At 35.0% G+C, this 26,581-nt stretch overlaps 1 protein-coding gene across 3 annotated transcripts in view; it reads right to left on the minus strand.

The window, feature by feature from the left end:
- The window catches only part of l(3)76BDm (trafficking protein particle complex subunit 8 homolog l(3)76BDm), a 582,307-nt gene that overhangs the window by 474,642 nt on the left and 81,084 nt on the right, over window positions 1–26,581 (minus strand). For 2 of the 3 annotated variants that reach the window (XM_090380612.1, XM_090380610.1), the window contains 2 exons: window positions 18,314–18,411; window positions 12,953–13,156 (listed from right to left, as the gene is read on the minus strand). In XM_090380612.1, the coding sequence (XP_090236738.1) occupies window positions 12,953–13,156; window positions 18,314–18,411 (302 nt within the window). The remainder of the gene's footprint in view (window positions 1–12,952; window positions 13,157–18,313; window positions 18,412–26,581) is intronic. The other variant, XM_090380611.1, reaches the window with a different exon arrangement.

Genomic DNA, 26,581 nt, shown 5'->3' on the forward strand with positions numbered 1-26,581 from the left:
CTAGACAAGACTGCAGCAATAATTCAGACACAGCATGGGTTTGTTAAGGGAAAGTCTTGTCTGACAAATTTGATAGGATATTATGATGTGGTTACAAAGGACCTGGATGCAAAAAATAATTGTGATATCATATATTTTATTTCAGGAAAGCTTTTGACACTGTTGCGCATGGAAGACTATTGTACAAATTGGAGCAGAATGGTATTAAGGGTAAGTTGCTACAATGGATAAAAGGATGGTTAAGTGCGAGAAGGCAGAGGGTGGTAATCAATGGGTGCTGCTCTTCTTGGACTAATGTTATTAGTGGAGTCCCACAGGGTTCGGTGTTAGGTCCACTGTTGTTTTGTATATTTATTAATGATATTGATGAAGGTATATCAGGCTTAATGTCGAAGTTTGCAGATGATACAAAGGTTGGCAGGGTTGTTAATGACAGTAATGGCAGTGTGCTACTGCAACAGAATCTAGATAATTTGGGCAGATGGGCTAAGAAGTGGCAACTGAAGTTTAATCTTGACAAATGCAAAGTACTGCATATGGGTAGAAGTAACCCCAGAGAAACGTACCAACTGTGTGGTACTACACTTAAGGTGGTAGAAAATGAAAAAGACCTGGGAGTAATTGTGCAGGCAGATATGAAGTTTTCTGAGTAATGCAGACAGGCTGCCAGGGCAGGTCATGGGGTTTTGTCAATGATATATAGGAATTTTGCTAGCAGGGAAAAGGAGGTGATTATCCCTCTGTATAAGACAATGGTCAGGCCACGCCTTGAGTACTGCGTACAGGTCTGGAGGCCTCATTTTAGGAAGGATGTAGATTTACTTGAGAGTGTACAGAGAAGGGCAACAAGATTGGTGAGGGGAATGAAGGGATCCTCTTACCAAGAGAGGCTTAAGTTCTGGAAATTGCAGTGGCTGGAGACTAGGCACCTGCACGGTGATCTGCTTGAGGTGTATAAGGCCTTGAATGGGTTCAGCACGCTGAATTCTGATGGGATCCTTCCACTTGTTCAGATTACGAACCTAAGGGGGCATAAATTCAAATTAAGAAAGGACAGATGTAGAATAGATGTGCGGAAATTTGCCTTTAGCCAGCGGGTGGTTAATTGCTGGAACAAACTTCCATCTGTCGTTGTGGAAGTTGATAGGTTGAATAAATTTAAGGAGGAACTGGACAGGCATTTGGAAGGAATGGTGTGATTTTTTTTTTTTTTTTTTTTTGGCTGATGCTGTGTAAGCTCATACATTTGCTTTCTTGCATCACATGCCACTACTACTACTACTACTACTACTAAACCACAGCATTAATCAGTAATTCAGCATGCAATAATTATGAAAAGTTAATATTAATATCAACATCTGCTAATCATATTGATATTAACATTAACACACACACACAGAACCAATTTAATTTATCTTAATTAATGTTTAATTTATCTTATCTTAATAAGTGTTATACAATTCACATTACATATTAGTGTCATGTTTTATACTCTCAACATGTCTGTAACATTATTCCTATTATTCAGTTAATTCTTATATATAATCTCAAGTTAGCAAACTGGAACATCATGTATTAATAATATTATCCCCAAGATCTGCATCACTAACTGTTTTGCTAATGAAGAAGTTTGGCCTTAAACAAATAAAATAACATGTTTTCATTAAACTTAATATATGCAATCATTAAAAATATGAATTTAAAATTAACATGGCCTTTTTGTATAAATTTGAGTGTTCTACCAGCACAGGCTTTAGAAGCAGCTTGAATAGTTGGCATTGGCGAGTTCACATAAACATTGAGTGCCAATAATGAAGAATGCAGGAGTTTCATTTTTGTAAGTGTAAACAGTGGTGCTCATATAAATAAATCAAGCACCAATAGTATGGGGATGTGGGAGTTTCATTTTCACATAGTACCACAATCCATTCTTCTCAGTGGTGAGCTTTAGCAACAGTGCTAATTTCCCTACCAACAAAGTATGTCAAGCACAAAGAAGGGCAGCGAGTTGAAATATGAACAAATGAGCATGCCCCAAGGGTTTTATTTTTTAAAAAAAATGTTTTAAAATACAGTAGAGCATCGAAAATCCGAACATCAATAATTCGAAACGTCAGTAATCTGAACGAGCCAGCATTTATTCATCTTTTTATGCTGGTGCCATAAAATAATTACAGTAATCGCTGGTTTTTATAATCATGTTTGCGAATTGAATTTTGATTCTATTAAATGGCAATTTTAATAAGTGAAAATCGGAAGAATATTATCCACAGGCTATAAAAATGAAGATATAAAAGACAAATTCATACCTTTTTTTCCAATTACAATATTAAATGATACGTGAAAAGCAGAAGAATATTACCTACAGATTAGCAAAATGAAAATAAAAATTTACGCTTACGCACATAGCGTAATTAAAATACATACAGTACTAACTAAATATAACACTTCGCAATCTGATATTTCTGTTCACTGACATTTGGTGGGGGGGGGGGTTGTAAAATCTAAAACAGTAAAAAAAGATAAGAGTCAATCAATAACAAAAATGCCACGCAGAAATTCCAACACGATACGTGCAAGATACAGAGTTATGGAGTAAATAGATTCTGAACAGAGCCTTTACAGAATTTTATTTTACCTTGCTGTAGATTCTGTCTTTAAAAAGAAGCAGGAATTTTTACAAATTCCTTAAAAAAATATTACTAGGTTGGAAAGTAAACCATAACAGACATTAAAAACAACAAGGGAAAAATTTTAAAGTTTGCATCAAAACTTGATTCAGATGGTACAAAACAAAAATAAAAACTATGAGAATAGCTAATGACCCATCCCTCAAAGATGCCATTTATTTGTGGTTCACACAGAGATGAAGTTTAGGAGAACCCATATCTGGATCTTTGTTGTGTGAAAAGGCACTGGATTTTAACAAAAAATTAGACGGTCCCTCAGATTTTAAAGCCAGTGTTTTTATTTATAAACTTACTAAACTTTTTTTTTAGTCTCGAGAAAAGTATTTTTGATAAGTCCAAAAATCCAAGCTAATCAGAAGTCCATACTACCCCCAGTCCCAATTAGTTCAGATTATCAACGCTGTACTGTATATCCTTTCAATAAAAAGAAATGGAATGAATTTTGATTCTATTAAATGGCAATTTTAATAAGCAAAAATCGGAAGAATCCACAGGCTATAAAAATGAAGATATAAAGCACAAATTCACAGATGTGTTCCCAATAGATTGAAAATTTAGACTTTAAATTATAGAATTTAAAATGTAGCATGATTTCATATTGTTGAACAAACTGAATTTGGGACAAGAAGAGCAAACTTCTGTCTCACAACCAGGTGCAAGGTGATTATGACAGTTGGTGTTTTATCGTCAGGCCCTTGAGGCAAATGAGGAATGATTACAATGTTCAGGAACTGAACTGACTACGTATTTTAAAATTTCAAAATCATAGAAAGTTGCAACTTGATGCAACATTTGATTACTTTTTAGACACAGTAATGCACGAATTGCCCATTTATCTATGGTCAATCATAATAGAAGGTTTTTTAAGTGTTTCACTGCCTTTTAAAATGAGTAATTTTACTAAGCCATGAATTGCAACAAATTTTGTTTCAAATTAGGGAGAAGTGCAACAGAAACCCACAAAATATTAACAGCTTCTGGAAAAGATGCCATAAATTTCTTGAGGAATTTTCAGTACTTTATAAAGTTTAGAGATGACCACTTGTCAGTCAAATATGATCCCTGCTCTGGTCACCCTTCTACTTAAAAAAAATCAATGATTCAATTGCTTGTGTTCATTATCTAATCAGGAGTGATCAACATGACTAACTAACCACAAAGTTTTGGGATGTCGAACAATTTTGACACTAGATTTGGGAATGGAACACACTTCAGTCAAGTTTTTTTGCCTCACATGCCCACAGAGATCAGCAAGTTATTGTACGTCAGATCTTTGTCGATGTGCTGCTGCTGGCTCACACTTTGTTTGTGTATGGCTATGATTTCGAAACAGAGGCCCAAACCTCTTCAACAGAAGCCTTGCCTTCTTCAAGGCTCAAAAAAAAAAAAAAAAAAAAAAAACAAGACAATCTCAAATTATTATTTGATTGACAATACTATTCAGAGAAAACAGACAAGAAAGTGGACTTTGGTGAAGTGATGCTCATGTCATGACAACACCACTGCACTGTGGACTTTCCATTCAAGAATTTGTTGCAAAGCACTCCATCACTGTGGAGTGCTTTTCAAGAATTAACCAAATTTTTCTGCCTATGTTTTTTTTTTTTTTATGTTAAAAATGTTTTTACTGGTGTTATTCCAAAAATTTTGTAATGAAAAACCATTGAAAAGTGTTACGAAAATTGATTCCAGTTTAATTAATCTTCTACTGACCAAATTTAATGAAATTTTGCACACAGCTTCATCTTAGCTCTATATTAGAGGAAAAACTTTCAAATCTCTGAAAATTGCAGTAGTTTTTCCAGAATAGTAGAAAATATGAACATGTGATCAAGGAAATTTTCTCACGTAATAAATGGGATATGTGGACGAATAGCATATCGTTGGAAGGCTAAGAAATTTAGAAACAGAAATATTAAGGTTTAAGATACAAAAAAAATTTTGGAAACTGGGAAATGTGTTAATTCGAAAACACATCTGGTTTCAAGTCACCTGGTGTTTTCAGATTGAATGTAATTTTTTTTTTTTTCTTTACAATTAAACTCTGAGGCTGGAAAAGAATTCTGCGCATTTATGAAAACATTCTTCAACTTGGACATGTCATCAGATCTTTTGATAAATACTACACATAATGGAACAACTACTGATGATGTATTTAGTCGCGAACTAAAATCTCTTCAATGTAAAAATTATATATCCTACTTTAGTCATCACAGACCAATACTTTCAGTAACCGATATGTAATTATTATTAATAAAATAAAAACATTGTCATATTATTATCTATGAATTTTATTAATATCTGAAAATTAAAACATTTTTAATGCCTGCCGATGACTCTCAAATGTAAAACATGTTAAACATGCTAGCGGTAGGACACACGTACCTGGTACAGAATTTTTTTTTTTTTTTTTTTGTAAGCTTGAAAAATCATAATTTGCAATGACTGCAAAAATCATTCAGAACATGACACAGGAACTATTTTCAATTCCAAAAGGAGCCTATCAGGAATACTTCCAGAAGTTGCAGAAGCATTGGAATAGGTATGTAGTGTCATGGGAACTACTTCAAAGGAGATCCAAGTAAGCTTCATCATTTCCAAAATATTAGTTCAGTATCTTAACATTTTGATCACACTTTGTATATCATTATGGAACTGGTATAGGATCACATATCATTTCTAGAGAATGGACTTTTAATCCCTAATCTGCATCTACCAACTACTGACCTTTATTTATTTATTTATACCCATTTCTTACACACAGGGCACACAGACCTTAAATAAAGGTGAGAACGCTAAGAGTTACAGAAAATAAAACAGTAATAATCAATACAAAACTAGAATTAAAATATATACAAAATTTACATTACGAAAACAGAGTAAGGATCAAATTCTTATTGATATACGGATTAAGAGTATAATCAATATTGTAGTTATTCATTTACCTGAAGGAAACAAAATAGAGGACTACCAAGTAAGTGATGAGTATGAGGAACAGGCAGTGAGAAATTAATTTTATAACGAGAATTCAAATGGGGTATAGCAAAAGCTATTTGTTCAAGAAGAGATGGAGAATCGATAACAGAGTTTATGATATTGTTGACAAAAAGAGACCCATGGAGTTGTCGTCTGGAGTTTTCCAACATCATCAATAGCACTCAAATATAAAACTTCATGAAATCTTTCAGTAACCTAAAACTTTTGGTGTGTGCTTTTTTGTATGCCACTCATTTTATATTTCATCTATCTCTTATTTTATAAATAAATTAATAAAAATATATAGAAATAAAAGGTAAAGAGTCGCATTATTTTTAAAATAATGTACACAAAGTGAAAGCTTCAAAATTATAAAATAGCTTAGTGCCTTATTAAAATATTTTAATTTAAAGTTCCAACTTCTCACAAATTATATTAATATGAAGTTGGGAGGTCTACCTTGCATTTTTCATGTATTTTTACAGCTACCAAGATTTAAACTGCCAAGTTAAGCAATAGACTTGATTAGGGTTAATATTTTTCCCATTCAAATCCAAGAGCAAAAAACTATACCATTCCATATTTACAAGAACAGAATTAAATAATAATAAGAAGAAGTAAATAAGTGGAATTATAAAATTATTAAATTAATAATTAAAGAAATGAACACAGCTATATTATAATATTAATTAAATTATAAAATAAAAAATTACATGGATTTAGGTGCACTCTTGTCTCTTACATTTTTGTGGGGAATTCAAACTGCTTAGTTAATGCAATTGTCTTAATACTCAGCAGAACAAACTTTGCTTTCACAATGAGTTGCCTTAATGCATAACTTTCAAACAAATGACATCATCAAAAGGTTAATTTGCCATTTATTTAAAAGACTATGGCAGATTAGCCTTTTGGTAGTGTCATTAATTGCACTACTTCCAAAGAAATGTGTTTGAAAGTAGTACAATGCTATAGCAACTTGTTGTGAGTATTAAAACCATTGCATTAACTAAGCAGTTTAAATTTAAACTGTAACAAAATATGTTTTCACTAACCATTTGAAGAGAGATTGTGATGTGATGTGATGTGCAGAATACTGACTGGAAAGAGTAGTTTCGAGTATGTGATGATTTTCTTTTAAGTCATCTCTCCAGAATTCCTTCTAAAAATCTGGAGCATTCCAAGTTAAAATAAATTCTAGGAATGGGCAGTCAATTCCAGAGACATCTGGTAACCCTAGTCTTAATGCTTACTGCAGAATAAACTTTTCCCTGGTATTGCACTACTTTCAAAGAAGTGACATCAACAGAATGTTATAACCCGACGATAGTGGCAGGTGACCCTCGAAAACCATGTTCCAGCAGTAACCATTAATCAATGATTAAAAATCTAATTTTTTCTAACTTCCTAAATACATGCACACGTTTAGTGCAATATTTTCTGAAAGTGATTTTTTTTTTTTTTTTTTTTAATAATTTTTTGTACTGAAATTGTGCATGAAACCTGTCAGGTGATCCACCACCATCTCTGCAACTATTTTACTTTTTACTTGAGGAGTACTGTGACACCAGACAAGCACAGACACTGTGTTTGTCTAAAGTTTCAGGTTACTTGTTTTTATTCTCCTTCTAGTTCAATAAACATCTACAGTCTTAACCTAGTTGTTTTTGAAAGATTTATTATCAGTTTCACATAGTAAAGATGGGAAAATAAAACCCAATATTTTCTCAAGATACATAATTTCAAATTTTGCACGCTGTGAAGCATACCAAATTTGAAATAAATTTTGAAACCTAAGAACAGAAGTAACTAACAGTAATTGAATATATATAATATATTTTTTAATTTTTTAATAATATTTTTAAACATAATATAAACTGAAAATGTAAGATTTCTATCTTACATCTGAAAAGATTTTTTTTTGAAATTTTCAGCAGTATTATTATTTTTTTTTAACTAAAAAGTGTAACATAGAATTTTAGTGTTTAATGTTTAATTAACACTTATAAAGTATATACAATGAGTACTGCAATCCATCCATTAAGATATGATGAGATATTAGCACTCTTTAAGCAGAATTCAAAACACCCAAAAATTAAAAAGAAAGTTGGGTACCTATTGGGTGACCCAACCATTTTGTTACACATTTTGGGTGGCACCACCACTGGTTAAAGATGAGTCACTACTAGGACAGCCTGTTCTAAAATTATAAAGTGGCTAGTGCTATTCAGCCTTATTAAAATTATATTATATCGAACTGGGAAGTCTACCTTGTCCTTCTGAAACAGTGAATGGTTTCTTTTAAACAAATGGCAGATTAACCTTTCATGATTCCATTTGTTTGAAAGCAATGCATTATCATAGACACTGTTGTAAAAGAAAAGTTTCTTCTGCTCTGGTCAAAAAAACATACCATTATAGCAGACAATTTAAATCCTCCTGGACACAAAAACAAATGTAAGGACAAGATAGTTCCCCCATCTTTGCATAAGTGAATGAAAGTTAGTTGTTAATTTGGTCAAAAGTACTGGAAATTAGGCTGATATTGTTATATCAGCCTAATGCTAAGAATCAGGAGACTCAAATTCTTTAGGGTTTATCACTGGAAATTATCAATGAGTCACTAATCTTCAATCATCTTCAACAACAAGAGAATCTTATGACCTTCTAAAATACAAACTTCCAACATGCCTTAAATGTAATTACACACTGTAAGCATTATAGGTTATGGCATTCACTTTAAAACAGGTGGAGCATTTTAAGAATTTTTATAACTATGAGTGAAGTTTTTCACTCCACCAGAAGATTAGTAACTCATTGGTAACTATAAATGACTAAAACTAAAATAGTTTTAGATAATCATTAGAAAGATAGTTTTAAATAATTTGGCACTACACAGCCCCGTGGACAAGTATTCCCACAGTACTATTTAGTCTTACTGTTGAAAAAGCCTTTTCAACAGTAAGACTTCTTCGTTATTTCCATTAAGAACTAATCTGCAAAGTAACTCCTGTATGTGATCATATGTGATATGTCACATATCACATATGATCACACTCTTGATATGTGACTTCTGCTCTAATTCTAATATCATTTATAACTGTGAAAATTTTACTTTCATTCATTTTACTACCCCATTTCAGAGCTTCAATCAGATACTCTCTATTCATCTTTTCCCTTTAAGATTGGACATTCAGTGTCCATATCACCTTCTGCATGAAGATCTAGGATGGGTTCATCTGAGCTGGCATTGTTATCAATATCCATGTTTACTAAGGTAATATTTTGTGTGCCTTCTTAGTTGGAACCGAATCAATTTTCAGTTTCATAACATCTGATGGTGTCCGTGTGTGGTGCAGCTGGTGGGACTGTAACCAGAGTATTGTTGGCTTGGTCTACTATTTTTTGTTCCTTAGGAGTATGTTTGGAGGATGGTGAGCGCATTGACTGGGCCCAGTCTGTAATGGATATGGTTGGGAGAACTGAGACCAGTTTGTGTTGACTGATATTTTTGGGTTGCTGCTGCATGTGTTTTAGGTGTATTGAGCACAGACGTGTTTGTATGCCTCTTGATATGTGACTTCTGCTCTACCCTATACTTTTGAATTTTTTCCCTGTTTTCACAAGTTCACAGGACTTGGAATAGGCCAGATGCTGACCTTTGCAATTTCAACAGTGCATTTTTGCATGTGTGCTTTTGACCCACAGTTTGGGCAGCATCCACGTGTGCTCTTGATCCACAGCCTTGATAAGCCATTTGCAAGTGACTAAATTTTTGGCACTTGTAGCATCTCATAGGATTCGGTATATATGGTCATATTCAGCAGCCTGAGATAGCCTAGTTGCATGTGGGAGTAAGTTCAACATCTTTCCTGATCATGATGCATTCGGCTTGTATAATTTTTTGTTTTTCAGTTCCTGGACCAGTTTTTGTAATGTTCAACAGGTAACATTCTGTAATTTATGCCCTCAGAGGTATTTAATGTTGCATGTGGGTTAACTTGAACAGCCATTCCAACAAGGGTTGATAGTTTTAGTAGTCTCAGAATGTTTTTGACCAATCAATCACCAGATCTTAGTCTTCTCACCATTTTCTGTAAACCTGCCACATTTTCTAAGCATTTCTGTATAAGAAATGGAAATAGAATACTCAAAGACTTGTCCAATATTGAATGCAGGATGAGGAATGATGGACATTCCTGTTGTTGTTGTTGTGTGCGTCAGTGCGCAGTCTTTTTGACCGTAGTGTGTCACAGACAATATCACAGTCAGTTTTCCATGATGAAAGGCTAGGCTGCTCAAGTAGAGGATAGTTGAATTCCATGGTTTGCTTCTTTCTGCCCTGGGGGGGTTACTTTCCCTCCCAGGTTTCCACCCCCACCACAGGGAAGCAGGAACAGTGCCACACGGAGGCTAAACAGTTTACAGAGTTAGCTAATTTGTGGAATAATTAGTATATGTAATAAAAAGAAATGTAAATTGCCTTTCTCCATCTTTACTTGCGCCTTTCCAAGTACAGAATTCATTTAAAATATACTGCCAAGAGAAAACTATGAAATTTAAAAGGAAGTCTTATTGGTGAAAAAGATCATTAGATAATTCACACCTTGAAAGTTTGACCTCAAATTTGCTTGGCACCCAGGGCCTTGCATGATGAGTCCATGGACTCCTGTTGCTTACACCACACACGAAGCCATCTGTCAGCATATTGCATAAGGTATTTGAGCTCATCTGACCAGCACACTCTTTTCCAGTCCTCCAGCATCCAACAAGCAAGTATTGTTGATACCACAGCATTTGCTATCAATGATAATCAGCAGTGAGGAGAGCATGTCTCTTGCATCATCAGCTGTGGTGCCCCATACATCTGAGTGCACAGCACATCATCATTTGGGATATTGTTCTTGCATTGTATTGCAATATCAACTGTCACACAGACATGCCATTCAGCCTATACAATGTGCTACATCCTTTGCTCACCACAAACATCCACCTTGCATAATCCTTTACAGTTCTGTCAGTGGGACATGGCTTGACCCATTTGACATCATCTATAATTTGTTCATTTTAACCACAATGGGACATGAGCAACCGACAAGACGTGCAGTTTCCGATATGGAAGCAGCAAGCAGCTGACACATGAGCTCCAGCAATCATGTCTTCTTTTGAAACTCAGCGATATCTTTACATCCCATAACTGTTACTTTATCACTGCAACCAAATGCAAATTACCACTGCTCTAACATATGAAGTTGTTTGGCTTTTTATACTGCGAGCTTGTAGCATAGTCCATTATGCATGGGGTAGTCAACAGTCAGACTGCATAACCTATGTAACCCCCATATATCTAACTCGTGACATGTCTTTGTAACCCCTTTGTTACAAATAAGCAAAGACAACTGTTGTATTATTTTATATATGTGAAAAACAGTGCTTCTCTGTATCACCACCACTGAATTCTATACTGGAATACTGAATGTTTGTGTGGCAATAAATGAATTTATACATATTTCATATGATAAGGAATGAGTAAGATACAAATTATAACAACAAATTATTTACTGGCCAACTCTATGCAACTGTATAGTTTTATACTACTACTAATCATTATTAACTGATTGGATCAGTTGATTCTCCTTTAACACTAATAACTACAGCAATACTTCTTGGCAGTGATTCTACAAAACATACAAAGTATCCCTGGTGAAACATTCTTACTTTATGTTTGTCAGCAGCTACTTTCACGCTTTACACTGGGTGGGAGAACACAAAAAGAAGCTACAATTTACAGTGCTCTTCAAATGATCCTAGCACAAGCCTTTCTATGTGCAGAGCAGTATCCCAGAATATTCCATTCCTGCCTGAGTACAACTTTAAAAATGCAAAAGAAAACTTGGTCTATTATGTATATATTTGTAGAGCCATCATGGATTATGGTCATGCCATGAAAACACTGCCAAGAGGGGTCTTGATAGAGAGCATGACACATTCAATATGCACTGTTTCGTATGGCTTTCTCCACAGGTTATCAGGTAAACTCAAAAACAGTGCAATAATAATGTAGCACTATGATAAAAGTTTTTTTATTTTTATTTATTTTTATTTTTTTGTTAGTTTTTGACGCATCGGCTTCTGTGACCATATTGTACCTCCCAAGGTTTTAGAATTTTGTACTCTGATCCAAGCCCGAGGCGGGATTCGAACCCGCGACCTTTGGGTTGCCAGGCAGGCATTTTACCCAACCGGCTAGCCCGGTCGGCATAAAAGTGAGTGATATTAGTGCTGTATAGCTAGTACTATTTATAAGTTCACTTTGATATATTACCAAATGATAGCCTATTCCACTTGTATTTGACAGTAAGCACTCCATAGCGTGGTCCAATTTCCTAATATTTTGGTAGAATTGTGAACACTACTACAGAGGTTTTGAGAGACAGAGAGTCCATGTTAGACTTTTCCACAGATCAGCTATCTGTATCCACTGCAAATGAATGTCTGTTTTTCTCACAGAAGCAAAACATGTGCTATGCAATACAGCTACATAGATCAGTACAGCCCTTAGCTCCCAACATGTAGTGACAATTGATATGAGCACTGCCCACACTGTGTGATACAATTATGGAGCTAGTCAGTTCTCAATACAGAATAAATGGAGTTTGTCACTACCATTTTATTTAGTCGATGGTTGCTATAATAGGCATTTTATGTAGTCTGCATTAATGCATGTGTCACCTCCACTGATGATGCCCTTTTTACACTATTATCGTAGTTTTTTCGTTTAAGAGTTATCTATGATGTCACCGATATTATATAGATAGAAAATCTTATGTATCTGTGTTCTGAAATTAAACATTGTATTTCTTTGGTATCTTACTGAAATTCAATTTCCAGCCTCTCAAAAGTTACTGATATCAATGATGCCAAGGTGATTGTACTATTTATAAGTATTCACCTTCATAAGTGGTGGCCTATTCCACTTAGATTTGCCAAGAAATGTTCCATATTGTGATGCATAAACACCAAGATTTTAGCAGAATTTTGAAGCTGGCAGTGACCTAACACAGTTTACACCAATCCCTAATAATCATTTTCCTCAAAATTATATAGCTATGCACATTATTTTAACTGATCACAAATTTTCACTTACTCTGATTGACTCAATAATTTTTCTTAATAATTCTCGGTGGAGGGAATGAAATGAAAATGTTTATGTAATACTAATCCCAAGTCGCTACAAATAATATCAAATTCAAGTACCACAATAATAAAACAAGATATAAAGCAATCACCTGTTCATTTAAAATCCTTATTTGTCTTTCAGCAAAAGGAACCAAACCCTGAATGCAAAATTCTTGAACAAAAACTCGGATACGATCCATATCACTCAACGTTAAACATATGCCATGACGTTTGGTATGTTTACTATTTTTTGACCATTTGCTAACCATATGACTGGTTGTTTTAGGCATCTCCTCTTCCACAGACAGTCCAGACTGAAATAAAAATAGTTCTATTAATTCATATTACATTCTGATTTAAAAACATATCTTAAAAATGTATTTATAATGTTCATTCTGTATTCACGATGCACAATCCACTTTTTTTTGATTCCTTTCCCAACTCATTGTCATAACACAGTTTGTAACATGCATTTTCTCCTGCATTTTTAGAATAACAATTTATTTCCATCCCTTTCTTTTTGCAAAAAAAAAAAAAAAATAATAACACTAAATTAAAATACTGTGAATTTTTTTATTTCTATTGGGATGTGTTGCAAAATAAGAATGTAGGATTACAGCACTGTTATGTGTAACATGACCATTTCACCATACTTGTGTTGTGCAAAATTAACAATGTCTTTCAGTAATATGACAAAGAAATACATTGTAAAATTTTTGAAGCCATATTATGCAAGATTTTCCATATATTTGTAATATGTGGAAAGGTTTAAGTTTTTGACGATGTGATTTTTTTCAATTTTCAGCAAAAAACAAACAATCACACATTTTCAAACAAATAAGCAAAAAAATTTCATAGCAACAATGATGTTATCATACGTACTGAATGTTTATTGGAAACATTTATCATAGAACACAATCTGTATGTACACTGTTTATAAATATTTACCAATAGTGAAATAGCAAAAAAAAAAAACACCTGCATACAGTTGCAGGTGTTTAAAGCTATCTTTCCTTTTAGCACCTCTCTCTCTCTCTCTCTCTCTATATATATATATATATATATATAGAGAGAGAGAGAGAGAGAGAGAGAGAGAGAGAGAGAGAGAGAGACACTCTAAAATTTACAATGATATATATATATATATATATATATATATATACTATCATTGAATTATATTGAATAAAGTTAAATTATAATAAATGAATAAATAATTAAGCATTCATTAGAGGCAGCGACTTGCAATTCCTCCATATGAAGCTGAAATACATCCATTATTTTAAATTAAATAAAACATAAGCCAGTAGTATGGCAAAAACTGTAGAGCGAAAATTAACATAATAATAATAACCCAAATAAACAATCGAACGAAAAGAAAGAATAGATATAAATAGTAGCCCAGAAACCCTAATATAATTTCGATCTTTAAATCCAATTAACAAAAACTATACAAATTTTAGGATAATGCCAATTAGTTATTAATTTAGCGGTACCCCCCCGAGAGGTACCAGTTCCAAAAGACGTGAAATATCACCCAAAGAGGGTTAAAGGAACTACCAAACGATAACAAAATCAAAATAAACTAAAATAAAATAGACTGACCATCATGCCCCATATCGACTGAGGACCACGAGGCCAATAATGGTCATGGAATCGCTGCATTTCAATCGTCATACAAAACATCGCAAAGGCGGAAATATCGAAGAACCAAACCACCCTTCCATTCTCCGATAGATCAACCAATGCAGAGGATTTGCATGGCGGTGGTCCTTATGCAGCGAAAATAAACTATAGAACAGACAGCACTCTAAAGCAGAGCCACACCACTGACATACTGTAAGCTGAATCAGCTTATATTGAAGAAAAAAAGGAAATAGACGGCGGCACAGGCGTTGCTAAATTAGCATATCGACCCATTACTATTGAATTATATTAAATGGTGACGAAAATTAATTTATAATAAAAAATTAAAATAATTAAGATAATTAAGCATTCATTAGAGGCAGCAACTTGCAATTCCTCCATATGAAGCCGAAATTTATACTATCATTGAATTATATTGAATAAAGTTAAATTATAATAAATGAATAAATAATTAAGCATTCATTAGAGGCAGCGACTTGCAATTCCTCCATATGAAGCTGAAATACATCCATTATTTTAAATTAAATAAAACATAAGCCAGTAGTATGGCAAAAACTGTAGAGCGAAAATTAACATAATAATAATAACCCAAATAAACAATCGAACGAAAAGAAAGAATAGATATAAATAGTAGCCCAGAAACCCTAATATAATTTCGATCTTTAAATCAAATTAACAAAAACTATACAAATTTTAGGATAATGCCAATTAGTTATTAATTTAGCGGTACCCCCCCGAGAGGTACCAGTTCCAAAAGACGTGAAATATCACCCAAAGAGGGTTAAAGGAACTACCAAACGATAACAACATTAAAGGAACTACCAAACGATAACAAAGGAACTACCAAACGATAACGAGGCCAATAATGGTCATTCCATGACCATTATTGGCCTCGTGGTCCTCAGTCGATATGGGGCATGATGGTCAGTCTATTTTATTTTAGTTTATTTTGATTTTGTTATCGTTTGGTAGTTCCTTTAACCCTCTTTGGGTGATATTTCACGTCTTTTGGAACTGGTACCTCTCGGGGGGGTACCGCTAAATTAATAACTAATTGGCATTATCCTAAAATTTGTATAGTTTTTGTTAATTGGATTTAAAGATCGAAATTATATTAGGGTTTCTGGGCTACTATTTATATCTATTCTTTCTTTTCGTTCGATTGTTTATTTGGGTTATTATTATTATGTTAATTTTCGCTCTACAGTTTTTGCCATACTACTGGCTTATGTTTTATTTAATTTAAAATAATGGATATATATATATATATATATATATATATATCAGTGTAAATACACCACAGACAACACAACTGGATTGTCTTGTCTGCAATACCAGGGTACCTGCCCACCCACCAATGAGAGGTCAACTAGCCTTTAAATGGTGCAGTCTGCATGGTGGTGCCCACTGAGAATAAGTAACAATAGTCTTCTCTTTTTAATGAAGCGTTACTTATTCAAGGTAGTGCAATACATGGCAAATCATTGTGAAGGAGGTGCACAATATGAGATACAAATAAAATGATGCCCTTTTTTTACACTACTATCATAGTTTTTTTGTTTAAGAGTTATCTATGGTGTCACCGATATTATATAGATAGAAAATCTTATGTATCTGTGTTCTGAAATTAAACATTGCATTTCTTTGGTATCTTACTGAAAGACACTGTTAATTGTCTTTACACTACAAAGTCTGAGGAAATATCGCATATTACAGTAAACAGTGCTATTATGGTGCATTCCCATTTTGCTTCACTTAAGACTACCACAGCACACTTGGTCAATTCATTGACAAAAACAGACAGAAATGCACAAAAAATGGCAGAGAAACTCTCTCTTACCAACTATATGATGATAGTGAGAAAGAGAAGGGTCAATTCAAATAAAAAAAGATGGAGTCTGTTGCAAATTCGGAGAGTTAGTAACTATGCAATTCAGTTTTCTCTCTGAATGCTAACTGTGGGTGACAGACTGCACTGTCTTCTAATTTCTCCACTAATGCTGGTGTTGCCCAAGATTCAGTTCTTTCTCCCACTCTTTTCCTTTTGCATATTAATGACTCTCTTTCACTGACTGGAAATCCTATCACAGGTTTGCTGATGGCAGCACACTACATTCCACCTTCAGTTTGAAACACCTTGTTCTGCACAAACAGCTACAGCTTCTTAAATATCTACCACCACTTATATGCCGATCTCCAAGTAATTTTCCAATGGAGTAAAGAAAACTTGTTAACTTCAAACCTTCTAAAACTCTGTACTGCCTTATTTCTCAAAAAAAAAAAAAAAAAAAAAAAAGAAAGAAAAAAAAAAAAAGAGCCTACTGTTCCTATGGTCATCTTTGATGACACTCAGATTTCAAAATGGGTTCACATATCTCTATTAGAAATTACCTAATTCACTCTGTAAGAATCTCAAATCTGCTCAAAGCTCAAAGCTTGAGAAAGGTTTTGGGGATACCACATTTCAGTTGGTATCCCCAAAACCTTTCTCAAGCTTCTTAACTCCATTCAAAAGAGGGGAAGTCAGATTAATTAATGACTCATCTCTTATAAAACCTCTCCACTATGGGGTTTTTTTTTTTTTTTTTTTTTATGGAAACCCCAAACACGAGAGAGGTATTAGAACCTATAGCACTTAGTACCGTGCATGGGTGGCAGGTTCAGAAGACAGAAGATATCTGCTGACATTAAACTTGAACTTTAGTAGACAGTAATTTTCAGGAAATACGTATGAAGGAATGTTGTTCCAGAAAACAGCAGTTGAATGAATAAACGAGGAAGATTCTGTGAGTTTGAAATTGGACGGTAACTGGACGTTGGCTGGTGGCAAAATGTGTATGGACTGTTTTGAAAGAGTGAGCGGAAATTATAGAAGCCAATTCAGAAGGACAGTGCCTGTGGAAGTATCTGTAGAAAAGACAAGCAGCAGAAACAGTTTGTTTATGAAACAGCAAGTTGAATGACTCTGTTAGAGATGAGTCATTAATTAACCTAACTGCCCTCTTCTGAATGGAATCTAGAAGCCTGAAAGAGGTTTTGGGGACACCACCCCATATGTGGGAACAATATTTTATGATAGGGCGATTTGTACCGACTGAACAGCTGTTTGGAAGAAAAGTGACGCTGAGAGCGAAAGAGAAAGCCAAGTTTTTTAGATGCAGAGGAAGCAATATTTGTAATCTGCTTGTGCCAAGAGAGATTAGAAGTCAGGGTAAACCCCAAAAAGGCTGACAGTTTGAATAAATTCAAAGCTCAACTGAATACTTACCTGCATGTGGAAGGAGGCATATAATGTGTTTTCTTATCTACTTGGTTGTTTTTTTTTGTTTTTTTTTTTGCAGTGCAGCAAAAGTCTGTGGCTTCCTTGCACTATATGGCAAAGACTATTACTGACAGCAGTTTTTAAGCACACATCAATAAATAAAACAATGTAGCATTTAAAAAAAAAAAAAAAATTTTAAATAACACAAGACTGACTAAAATCCAGAAAAAAAAAAAAAACTTGATTAAAAACTCTAAAAGACAATTTTATAGCAAAAAAGTTAGGTCTACACAGTGATAAGCTAGAATAGTAAGCCACCTTTTAATTTCTTATCTGATCCAAAATATAAGCAGAGAAACTGTCAGTATTAGTGGTATATCAATTGTATAAAAAAAAAAAAATTCTAAAGAGAAAAAAATTGCAAACAACTTTATGAGCAGCAGTATTAAAGACTAAAAATGCAATACAGTAAGTAATTTTAAGAAAAAAGTGTAAGCAAATAAAAACAATTTATTTTAAATAAAGCTTTTTTAAATATATATATATATATATATATATATCTTACCATGAATTCTGATGTTGGAGAAACCTGGTCTGTATTGGAGAGCAGTGGATGATGTATAGGATGAAGAGATTCATTGATGACATTTACAATCCCATCTACTGGAAATAAGAAGGCCTTTCTTATTCAAACAGTTTAAACTAAATGCACATTATATATCTACATTACATACCATACAAGCAGATTATAAATCTCATATTTACACGTCCTGCCAACTTTTATAATCTGCTGGAACACAGAAAAACATAAACAGTTATTTATTTCTATTAACCATCTTGTCTCAAGATGGACACAACAAATTATATGCACCACCCATTTAGAACACCTGTATTTACAGTACAATGCAAATCAAATCTACGATACATATGAAAGCAGCTGAGGGTATCCATAAGAAGAAATTAAGATTAGTAGGGGTTGCAGGGTAATATTATGCAGGCATTGAAAGAATTCAAGAATCGTATACATTTATGTGTTCGATTTCTGTTGGGGGGGGGAACTGATTCAAAATAGAAGCTGATCACAGAAATCTTCAGCAGAAATCTAAGATCTTGAAATTAGGCTCAATTTGTCATACTTCTTTGTTGTAATAATCAGACACTATTCCTTCCTCCCCTCCGCCCTCATTAGAAGGAAAGGTTACTGGAACCAACAGTATAGTCACTCTATTTATGTAAAAAACTACTTACCTACAACTTGCAGATAGAATCAAAGCTTCTCAAAATTAATAAAAATACAGTATATCAAAAATATATCAACAGTTTTGAGCCACGTGCATGAAGTGGCAAAATGAGCTGCCGCGCACGGTGGACCTCCACTTTACAATATTAATCCATTCCAGAGACACCAGTTCGAAGACCTCAGAAGTTGAAATTTTTGCTATATAACTAAGCTATTTATCTCTCTAAAAGGTCATTTTTATAATGGAAATTGTATTAGCTTTATATAAATTTATGTCAAATAAGCACAACAAAAAAAAATAATTTTAACTAAAGGATGCAAAAAGAAAACAATCAGCCAACATGTTTACAAATGCTGCTACTGGCTAATAGGAAGGTCTATGTGGTCTGGTCGGAGACAATCATAAGCCCTAAAATAAGTAGGTGCTGGTTAAAATGATCACTAGAATCAGCCACTTTATCGAATCAAATTTCTGTTTGCTGGATGAAAAACTTGGGTATTTTGTCCAGCAAACAGAAAATCAACCACAGAACACACTCAATTTGCAGACAGTATACGAAGAGCAATATGGCCTTAGTCACTGATACTCCTGAAAACCCTACTCCATTTTTTTCTAAAGCACATTTCTGGAGGTCACACTACCATAAAACAATTTGCAGTTTCCGGTTTATTGGGCTTTTCTGTTAGTGCAATCTATTATAAATGGGTAGTAAAGTCGACCTTATTGCATTTGTGACAATACCGATAGATAGAATTCTGTGGGTTTAAACGTTATTATGGTGAAATGTGTTTCCCCTTCACTGAAATCTTCGATCATATGAAAAACATAAATAAATTTTCGTAATCTTCTCTTCATTCCTATTTTTTAAGCTTTGTAAACTTGTTACTCCATATCTCACTTGCACGTATCGTGTTAGTTGCAATTTGTGAGTGTAATTGATTGCTTATCTTTTTTACAATTTTAAATTTTACAGCCCAAAAAAAAAAAAAAAACCTCTTGTTTATACACTATACAGTACTAACAGGTATTAGATTAAATTACTTTTGAACAAATACTGTACTCTACATTATTATTCATTGTGTTTTTTCAGCCTCATTTAACTTGGTTACAAATCGTAAAATGCTGTAAACAATACCATAGATAACCGGTACAGTTTGTTGAGGGTTATAATCTTGGTGAGTTGTACGTCCTATACATGTATTTATTATAACAAGACCAACGTTGGACTTACATGAAAAAAACAAATTAAGTACAAAAGTCGAGGAATGCTTGTATTGTCATACCATGTATGGGTTAAGAAGAAAAAAGATATTTGTTGATGTTGAATTTAAATTCCTAATTGTAATTTTTAAGAAATTCATAAAAAGGAAGACCAAACAGAAGAAGAAGGATAGACAAATGAAGAGAAGTTAATTTGGTGAATTTTAAGCCAAACTTTCTCCAAAACCAGTTTCAAGCGGTTTGAAAGAAGGAGATAGAATCACAGAACAGTGCCCGTGGAAATATCTGTAGATAAGCCATATAGCAGAAATTGATACTGTGTGTGGAGCAGATGTAAGAGAGGATTATTAAGAAACCTGAATGCTCACTTTTGAATAGTAGTATCTACTAAGAGAGGTTCTGAAAGCTCCCAGATGTGGGAATAATATTCCACAGTAGGGTGCATTTGAAAAACATACAAAGCTAGCAGCTATTTAGAAGAAAAGAAACACTGAAAGAAAAAAATTCTGAAGAAGGAGGCAATATTTGTGATATGCTTATGCTAAAATAGGATAGAACATCCCCAGTAAAGATACAAATTTGTATATATTAAGGATTACAACTTTTACGTCATATTTTTTCAAGTGTAGCCTAACTGGGAAAGTGAACTAACCACTATCATTGGTTTCATAATTCCCTTTTAAAGCACTCTACCACTGAAACAGCATATTCTGGTACCACTGAAACAGCATATTCTGGTAAAAATAAAAAAGGTAAACTGCAGCCATTACAATCCACTGCAGGATGGAAGCCTCCTCAACAATTCATGCTGAGGGACATGAACCATAATCTACCACGCTGGTCCAATGCGGACTGTCAGATCGACCGTATTTAGCAGTCAGGGGCTTGAACCCCGGTCGACTCAAAGAGCGTGTGCTAATGCTACTGCACTCACATTCCTGACCACTCGGATAGATTATTTTAAAGTCTGAAAGCAATTCTAATGTCTATGGTTAAGCTTTGAAAAAAAAAAATATATATATATATACAGGGTGTTTCAGTTAAACGTTTCAGAACTTCTAAGAGGGGTAGGGTACATCCTGACAACTCGAAATCATATAGCAATGTGGGGTCGGAAATGCTTTCCTGAAGCGGTGTTGTACACAGAAGCACCATAAAGAAAAGAGACCGTAAGTGAGAAATCGTTTTAATAATACATGAAAAGAAGCAAAAGGTACAGGATTAAAGTAAGTGTTCGAAGTTTCTTCCACGGGCTACAATGCATGCCTCACATCTCCGACGCATGGACATCCGAACATTCTGGAATACTCCAGGCGAATTTCGAATTTCTTCGGCAGCTACTGCGATTCTTGCAACCAGCTCCTCAGCATTGTCAACAGGGGTGTCATAAACTAGCGATTTCATATGACCCCAGAAATAAAAATCAAGACATGATAGGTCGGGTGACTGAGCAGGCCAACGCACGGGACCACCACGTCCGATCCACTGTTGACCAAATGTGACATCCAGGTAGTTACGAACATCTCCACTATAATGGGCAGGGGCTCCATCGTGTTGGAACCACATTGTCTGTTGCGTCGATGCAGAAATCTGTTCATCTCTCAAAAGTTGTGGCAATACTTGCTGCAGAAAGATCAAGTAGATAGGTCCGGTTAGACGACACGGTAACAGGTAAGGTCCGATGAGGTGATCTCCCATAATACCGGCCCATACACTGACCGAAAATTGAATCTGTGCTTCACGACGTCGCACGACGACTTCTGTGTACAATACCGCTTCAGGAAAGCATTTCCGACCCCACATTGCTATATGATTTCGAGTTGTCAGGATGTACCCTACCCCTCTTAGAAGTTCTGAAACGTTTAACTGAAACACCCTGTATATATATACATAAATGTTGTACACATGTACTACTGTATACTGTACTTACTACAAATTAATCTTACTACGAAATACAATACACAGTCAATGAAAAATGTACAATCTTCATTTTCTTGTTTAATACTGTAGTACACATTCTGAATTAGATTAACTATATTGTATTAGTAGAATTACATTAAATGTTAAAACTTTTTTGTTCTTTTGCTATTTGCCATCATGAAACTATTGATATGATTATTTTACTTATTACTGTATTACTTATTTAAACTTTAGAGACTTTATTTGATCAACTATCATCATCATGAAATATTATTTAAAATTACTTTCAAACAAAGCTGTATTAAATTATAAATGAATGCCAAGAGTGTCACAACAAAATTAACTGTTTGCTTCCCATCTTTCTTTTATGCTACTCTCACTCCAATGAATCTACTATTTTTTTTTAAACAAATCCACACTAGTTGTTCAGGAAAAGTACTTTGCGTGATATGCAGTAAGTGTAAGTCATCTGGCTCAATCACAAGCTATACACTCTTCTCCCTTTTCACCACAAATTTTGCTAAACTGATATTGCTGCATGAGTTTGGCCAGTGGAATATATTGTGCTGAATTGAGAGCTTTACAAAATTATTCAACTTGAACATACAAATAGCATTAGCATTAGTAGAGGCATATGATGCAAGAAAGCAAGCTTATTCATCATCAGCCAAAAAAAAAAAAAAAAAAAAACCACTCCCATTTCACCCCTCCGTTCGTTCGAAATACCTGTCCAGTTGAGCCTTAAATTTGTTTAGGCTATCAACTTCAACAACAAGTGATGGAAGTCGGTTCCACCAACCAACCACTCGCTGGCCAAAGGCAAAATTTCAATTTGAATTTATGCCCTCTGAGGTGATTATTCTGAGCAAGATGAAGAATCCCATTGGCATTGAGCATGCTCAAACCATTCAAAGCCTTATACACCTCTATCAGATCACCTCGCCGGTGCCTAGTCTCCAGACTCTGTAATTTGCAAAACTTAAGCCTTTCTTCGTAAGAGCAACCCTTTGTTCCATTCACTAATCTTGTTGCCCTTCTCTGTACCCGTTCCAGCAGCTCTACATCCTTCTTGAAATGAGGCCTCCAGACCTGTATACAGTACTCAAGATGTGGCCTAACCATTGCCTTATACAAGGGAATAATCACCTCCTTATCCCTGCTAGAAAAATTCCTGTATATCATTGACAAGACACCATGAGCTACTCTTGCAGCTCGTCTGCACTGCTCAGAGAACTTCATATCTGCCTGCACAATTACCCCCAGGTCCTTTTCATTCTCCACCACTGTCAGTGTAGTACCGCAGAGTTGATACGTTGCTCTGGGGTTACTGTTTCCCATATGTAGTACCTTACATTTGTCAATGTTAAACTTCATTTGCCACCTCTCAGCCCATCTGTTCAACCTTTCCAGATCCTGTTGCAGCAGCATAGCGTCAGTAGTGTCCTTAACAACCCTGCCAACCTTTGTATCATCTGCAAACTTGGACATTAAACTTGATATCCCATCATCAATATCATTCATAAACACCGAAAACAACAACGGACCCAACACTGAACCCTGAGGAACTCCACTAATAACATTAGTCCACGTTGAGCAGTGTCCATTGATTACCACTCTCTGTCTTCTGCCACTCAACCATCCCCTTATCCATAGCAGCAATTTGCCTCCAATGCCACACTGCTCCAATTTGTGCAGCAGTCTTCCATGTGCAACAGTATCAAAAGCCTTTCTAAGATCCAAATATATAATATCAAAGTTATTCCCTGCATCCAGTTCTTTGGTGACTACATCATAGTATCCAATCAAATTGGTCAGGCAAGACCTGCCCTTAACAAAACCATGCTGCGTCTGAGCTATAACTGAATTCTTGTCTAGATGATCCTGCAGTGCTTCTTTAACCAGTGCCTCCATTAAGTTACCTCGAACAGAAGTTAAACTAACAGGTCTATAATTACTTGTGTCAGCCTTTGATCCTCCTTTGTGAATTGGGGTTACATTTGCACATCTCCAGTCTATGGGTACCTCCCCTGAGTCCAAAGAAGCTCTCATAATTATGGCTAGGGGTTTGCTTACTTCCTTTGCTGCCTCCTTTAATATAACTGGATAGATCCCATCCACCCCAGGTGCCTTTTTTATGTTTATCCTCAACAATCTCTCCTCCACTTTCCTCTCAGTTATTACAAAATCATCCAGCTCACTGCCAATGTTTACTTTACCTACATCATTCTCCTTCCTGAATAACTCCTCATGCGTGAATGTAGATGCAAAATACTCGTTTAGATTGTAAGCCACCTGAGCAGGATCCTCAACTGTTGAACCATCAATATCCAGTGGACCAATCTGATTCATCCCTTTCCTTCTTGAGTTTAAATATGTAAAGAACTCTTTTCTGTTTTTCTTTGCATCCTTTGCCAAGGATTTTTCGTAGTCTGCCTTTGCCTGCCTAATCTCCTTTGTGACTTGGTTACAGACCAACTTATATCTATCATAGGCTTCCATGTCACCCATTAATTTGTATGTATCCCGTGAATTTTTCTTCTCTGCCACATGTCTCATTAGTTCATCTGACAACCATTTAGGCCTAAACCTTGAACAATATTTCTTAGTTGGTATGTAAAGCCTGGTAGCCTCCAAGATTAGTTCCTTGAATGCTTCCCATTTTGAGTTTGCTGTTGGTAACATCATCAGTTGGTCCCACTGTATAGAATTTAAATACTGTCTCAGACCATCATAGTCACCTTCACGAAACCAAAAACCCTTCCCTTTACCTCTGATGGTAGTTACCCCCTTGAGTAAATCCCACTTCAACACACTGTGATCAGTGCCACCTAGTGGTTCATTTATCTGCAGATTCTTAATGCATGAAGAATCACTACTGATAATCAGATCAAGAGTATTGCTCCCTCTTGTTGCCTCACGAACATGCTGATGTAGAAAACAATCATCCAATAAATCCACAAAAGCCTTGCTAGTGTGCGAGTGAAGTGACCAACCCACAAATTCCAGTCAATATCTGGGAAATTAAAATCCCCCATTATAAGACTCTCTGATTTACTGGCCCACTCTATTTCCCTGTACAATATCTTATTATACTCATCAGAGTCATTAGGTCTATAGCACACTCCTACTCTCAATTTTGATTTCCCTATGCTTATGTCACACCAAACTGACTCGACACTGCCCTGTCCATCGATGTCGACTGGCTTCACTTCCTTGGACTTTGTGTTTCTTAACTAATAGCATAACCCCTCCTCCCCTCCTGTCCTGTCTATCCTTTCTATACACATTGTATTCCCCAAATTCCAGTTCCGCATTACTTATATCTGTGTGACACCACGTCTCTGATATCCCAACAATATCTGCCTTTGATGTTTTGAGCAATACCTCAAATTCATGAAATTTATTTACCAAACTCCTAGCATTGGTGTACACACAGGTATACATGCACCTGTTTCTATTCTTAGCTACCCTAACACAACCCATGTGTTTACTTGTACCGCAATGACTCCCAGCAGTGTCTGAAATATCATGCATCTTGTTTTTCAGGCTCCTGCTCATTTCAATAGAAGCAGTGCAAGAATCACTTCCACCTCTGCCAGTGGCTACTGTTAGTCTATTAGTCCTTGTATCCCCCCCCAACTAGCAGTTTTCCGACCCACCTAACATTGCCTCGACAGCATCAGCAAAAATTCTTGCACCCTTTCTATTTAAGTGTATCCCATCCCTGCAGAAGCAATCTCTCCTGTTAACAAGTACAGTCCAGGCTGAAAAAAATTCTACCCCTTGAGCCTTGCACAATCCCTCCAGGGCCGAATTGATCGACAAGGATTAACGATGATTACTTCGTTGTATGATTACTATCCCAGCGATTAACCCATTATAGAAAGCAATGGCTAGGCTACAACTAGAATATTGCATACAGGTAGTGGTATCCAGATAGCATCCCTACTCTTTGTCAGAACACACACACGCGATGTAAATTTAATTAGAATTTATAATGTTGCAGGATATATATGTGGAAGTGGGTATTTTTTTTTTCCTTACTGCTAATGTTGTATAGGCTTACTTCCTTACTTCATTTTGATGTAACTTTGTAATAATTGAAGGATAGGTACATCCTCCGCAATGCTAGTAAATATTACAACTTATAAAAATAGGTGGCCTGCAATATTAATTACAGTAGAGAACTGCATAAAATAAAATAAAATACAGAAATATACTTATCTACTATTTACTGAACCTCACTAGCTATTTCTACACAAAATCCAATTAAATTTGGCACAATATATGAGTTACTAGGTTTTATCTAAAAAGCATGTGCATTATTAATGTTAAGAATGTAAATATTAGGAATATTAACATTATGCACAGATACTTAATCATCTTTATTTTTTATTTTTTTTTTGGTAGATTTTTTAAATTACCCAAAAGGGCTTGGTGTTTTAATAATG

This window comes from Mastigoproctus giganteus, chromosome 9 (assembly GCF_048544385.1).
Source record: "Mastigoproctus giganteus isolate SK-2022 chromosome 9, ASM4854438v1, whole genome shotgun sequence".
NCBI lineage: Eukaryota > Metazoa > Arthropoda > Arachnida > Uropygi > Thelyphonidae > Mastigoproctus > Mastigoproctus giganteus.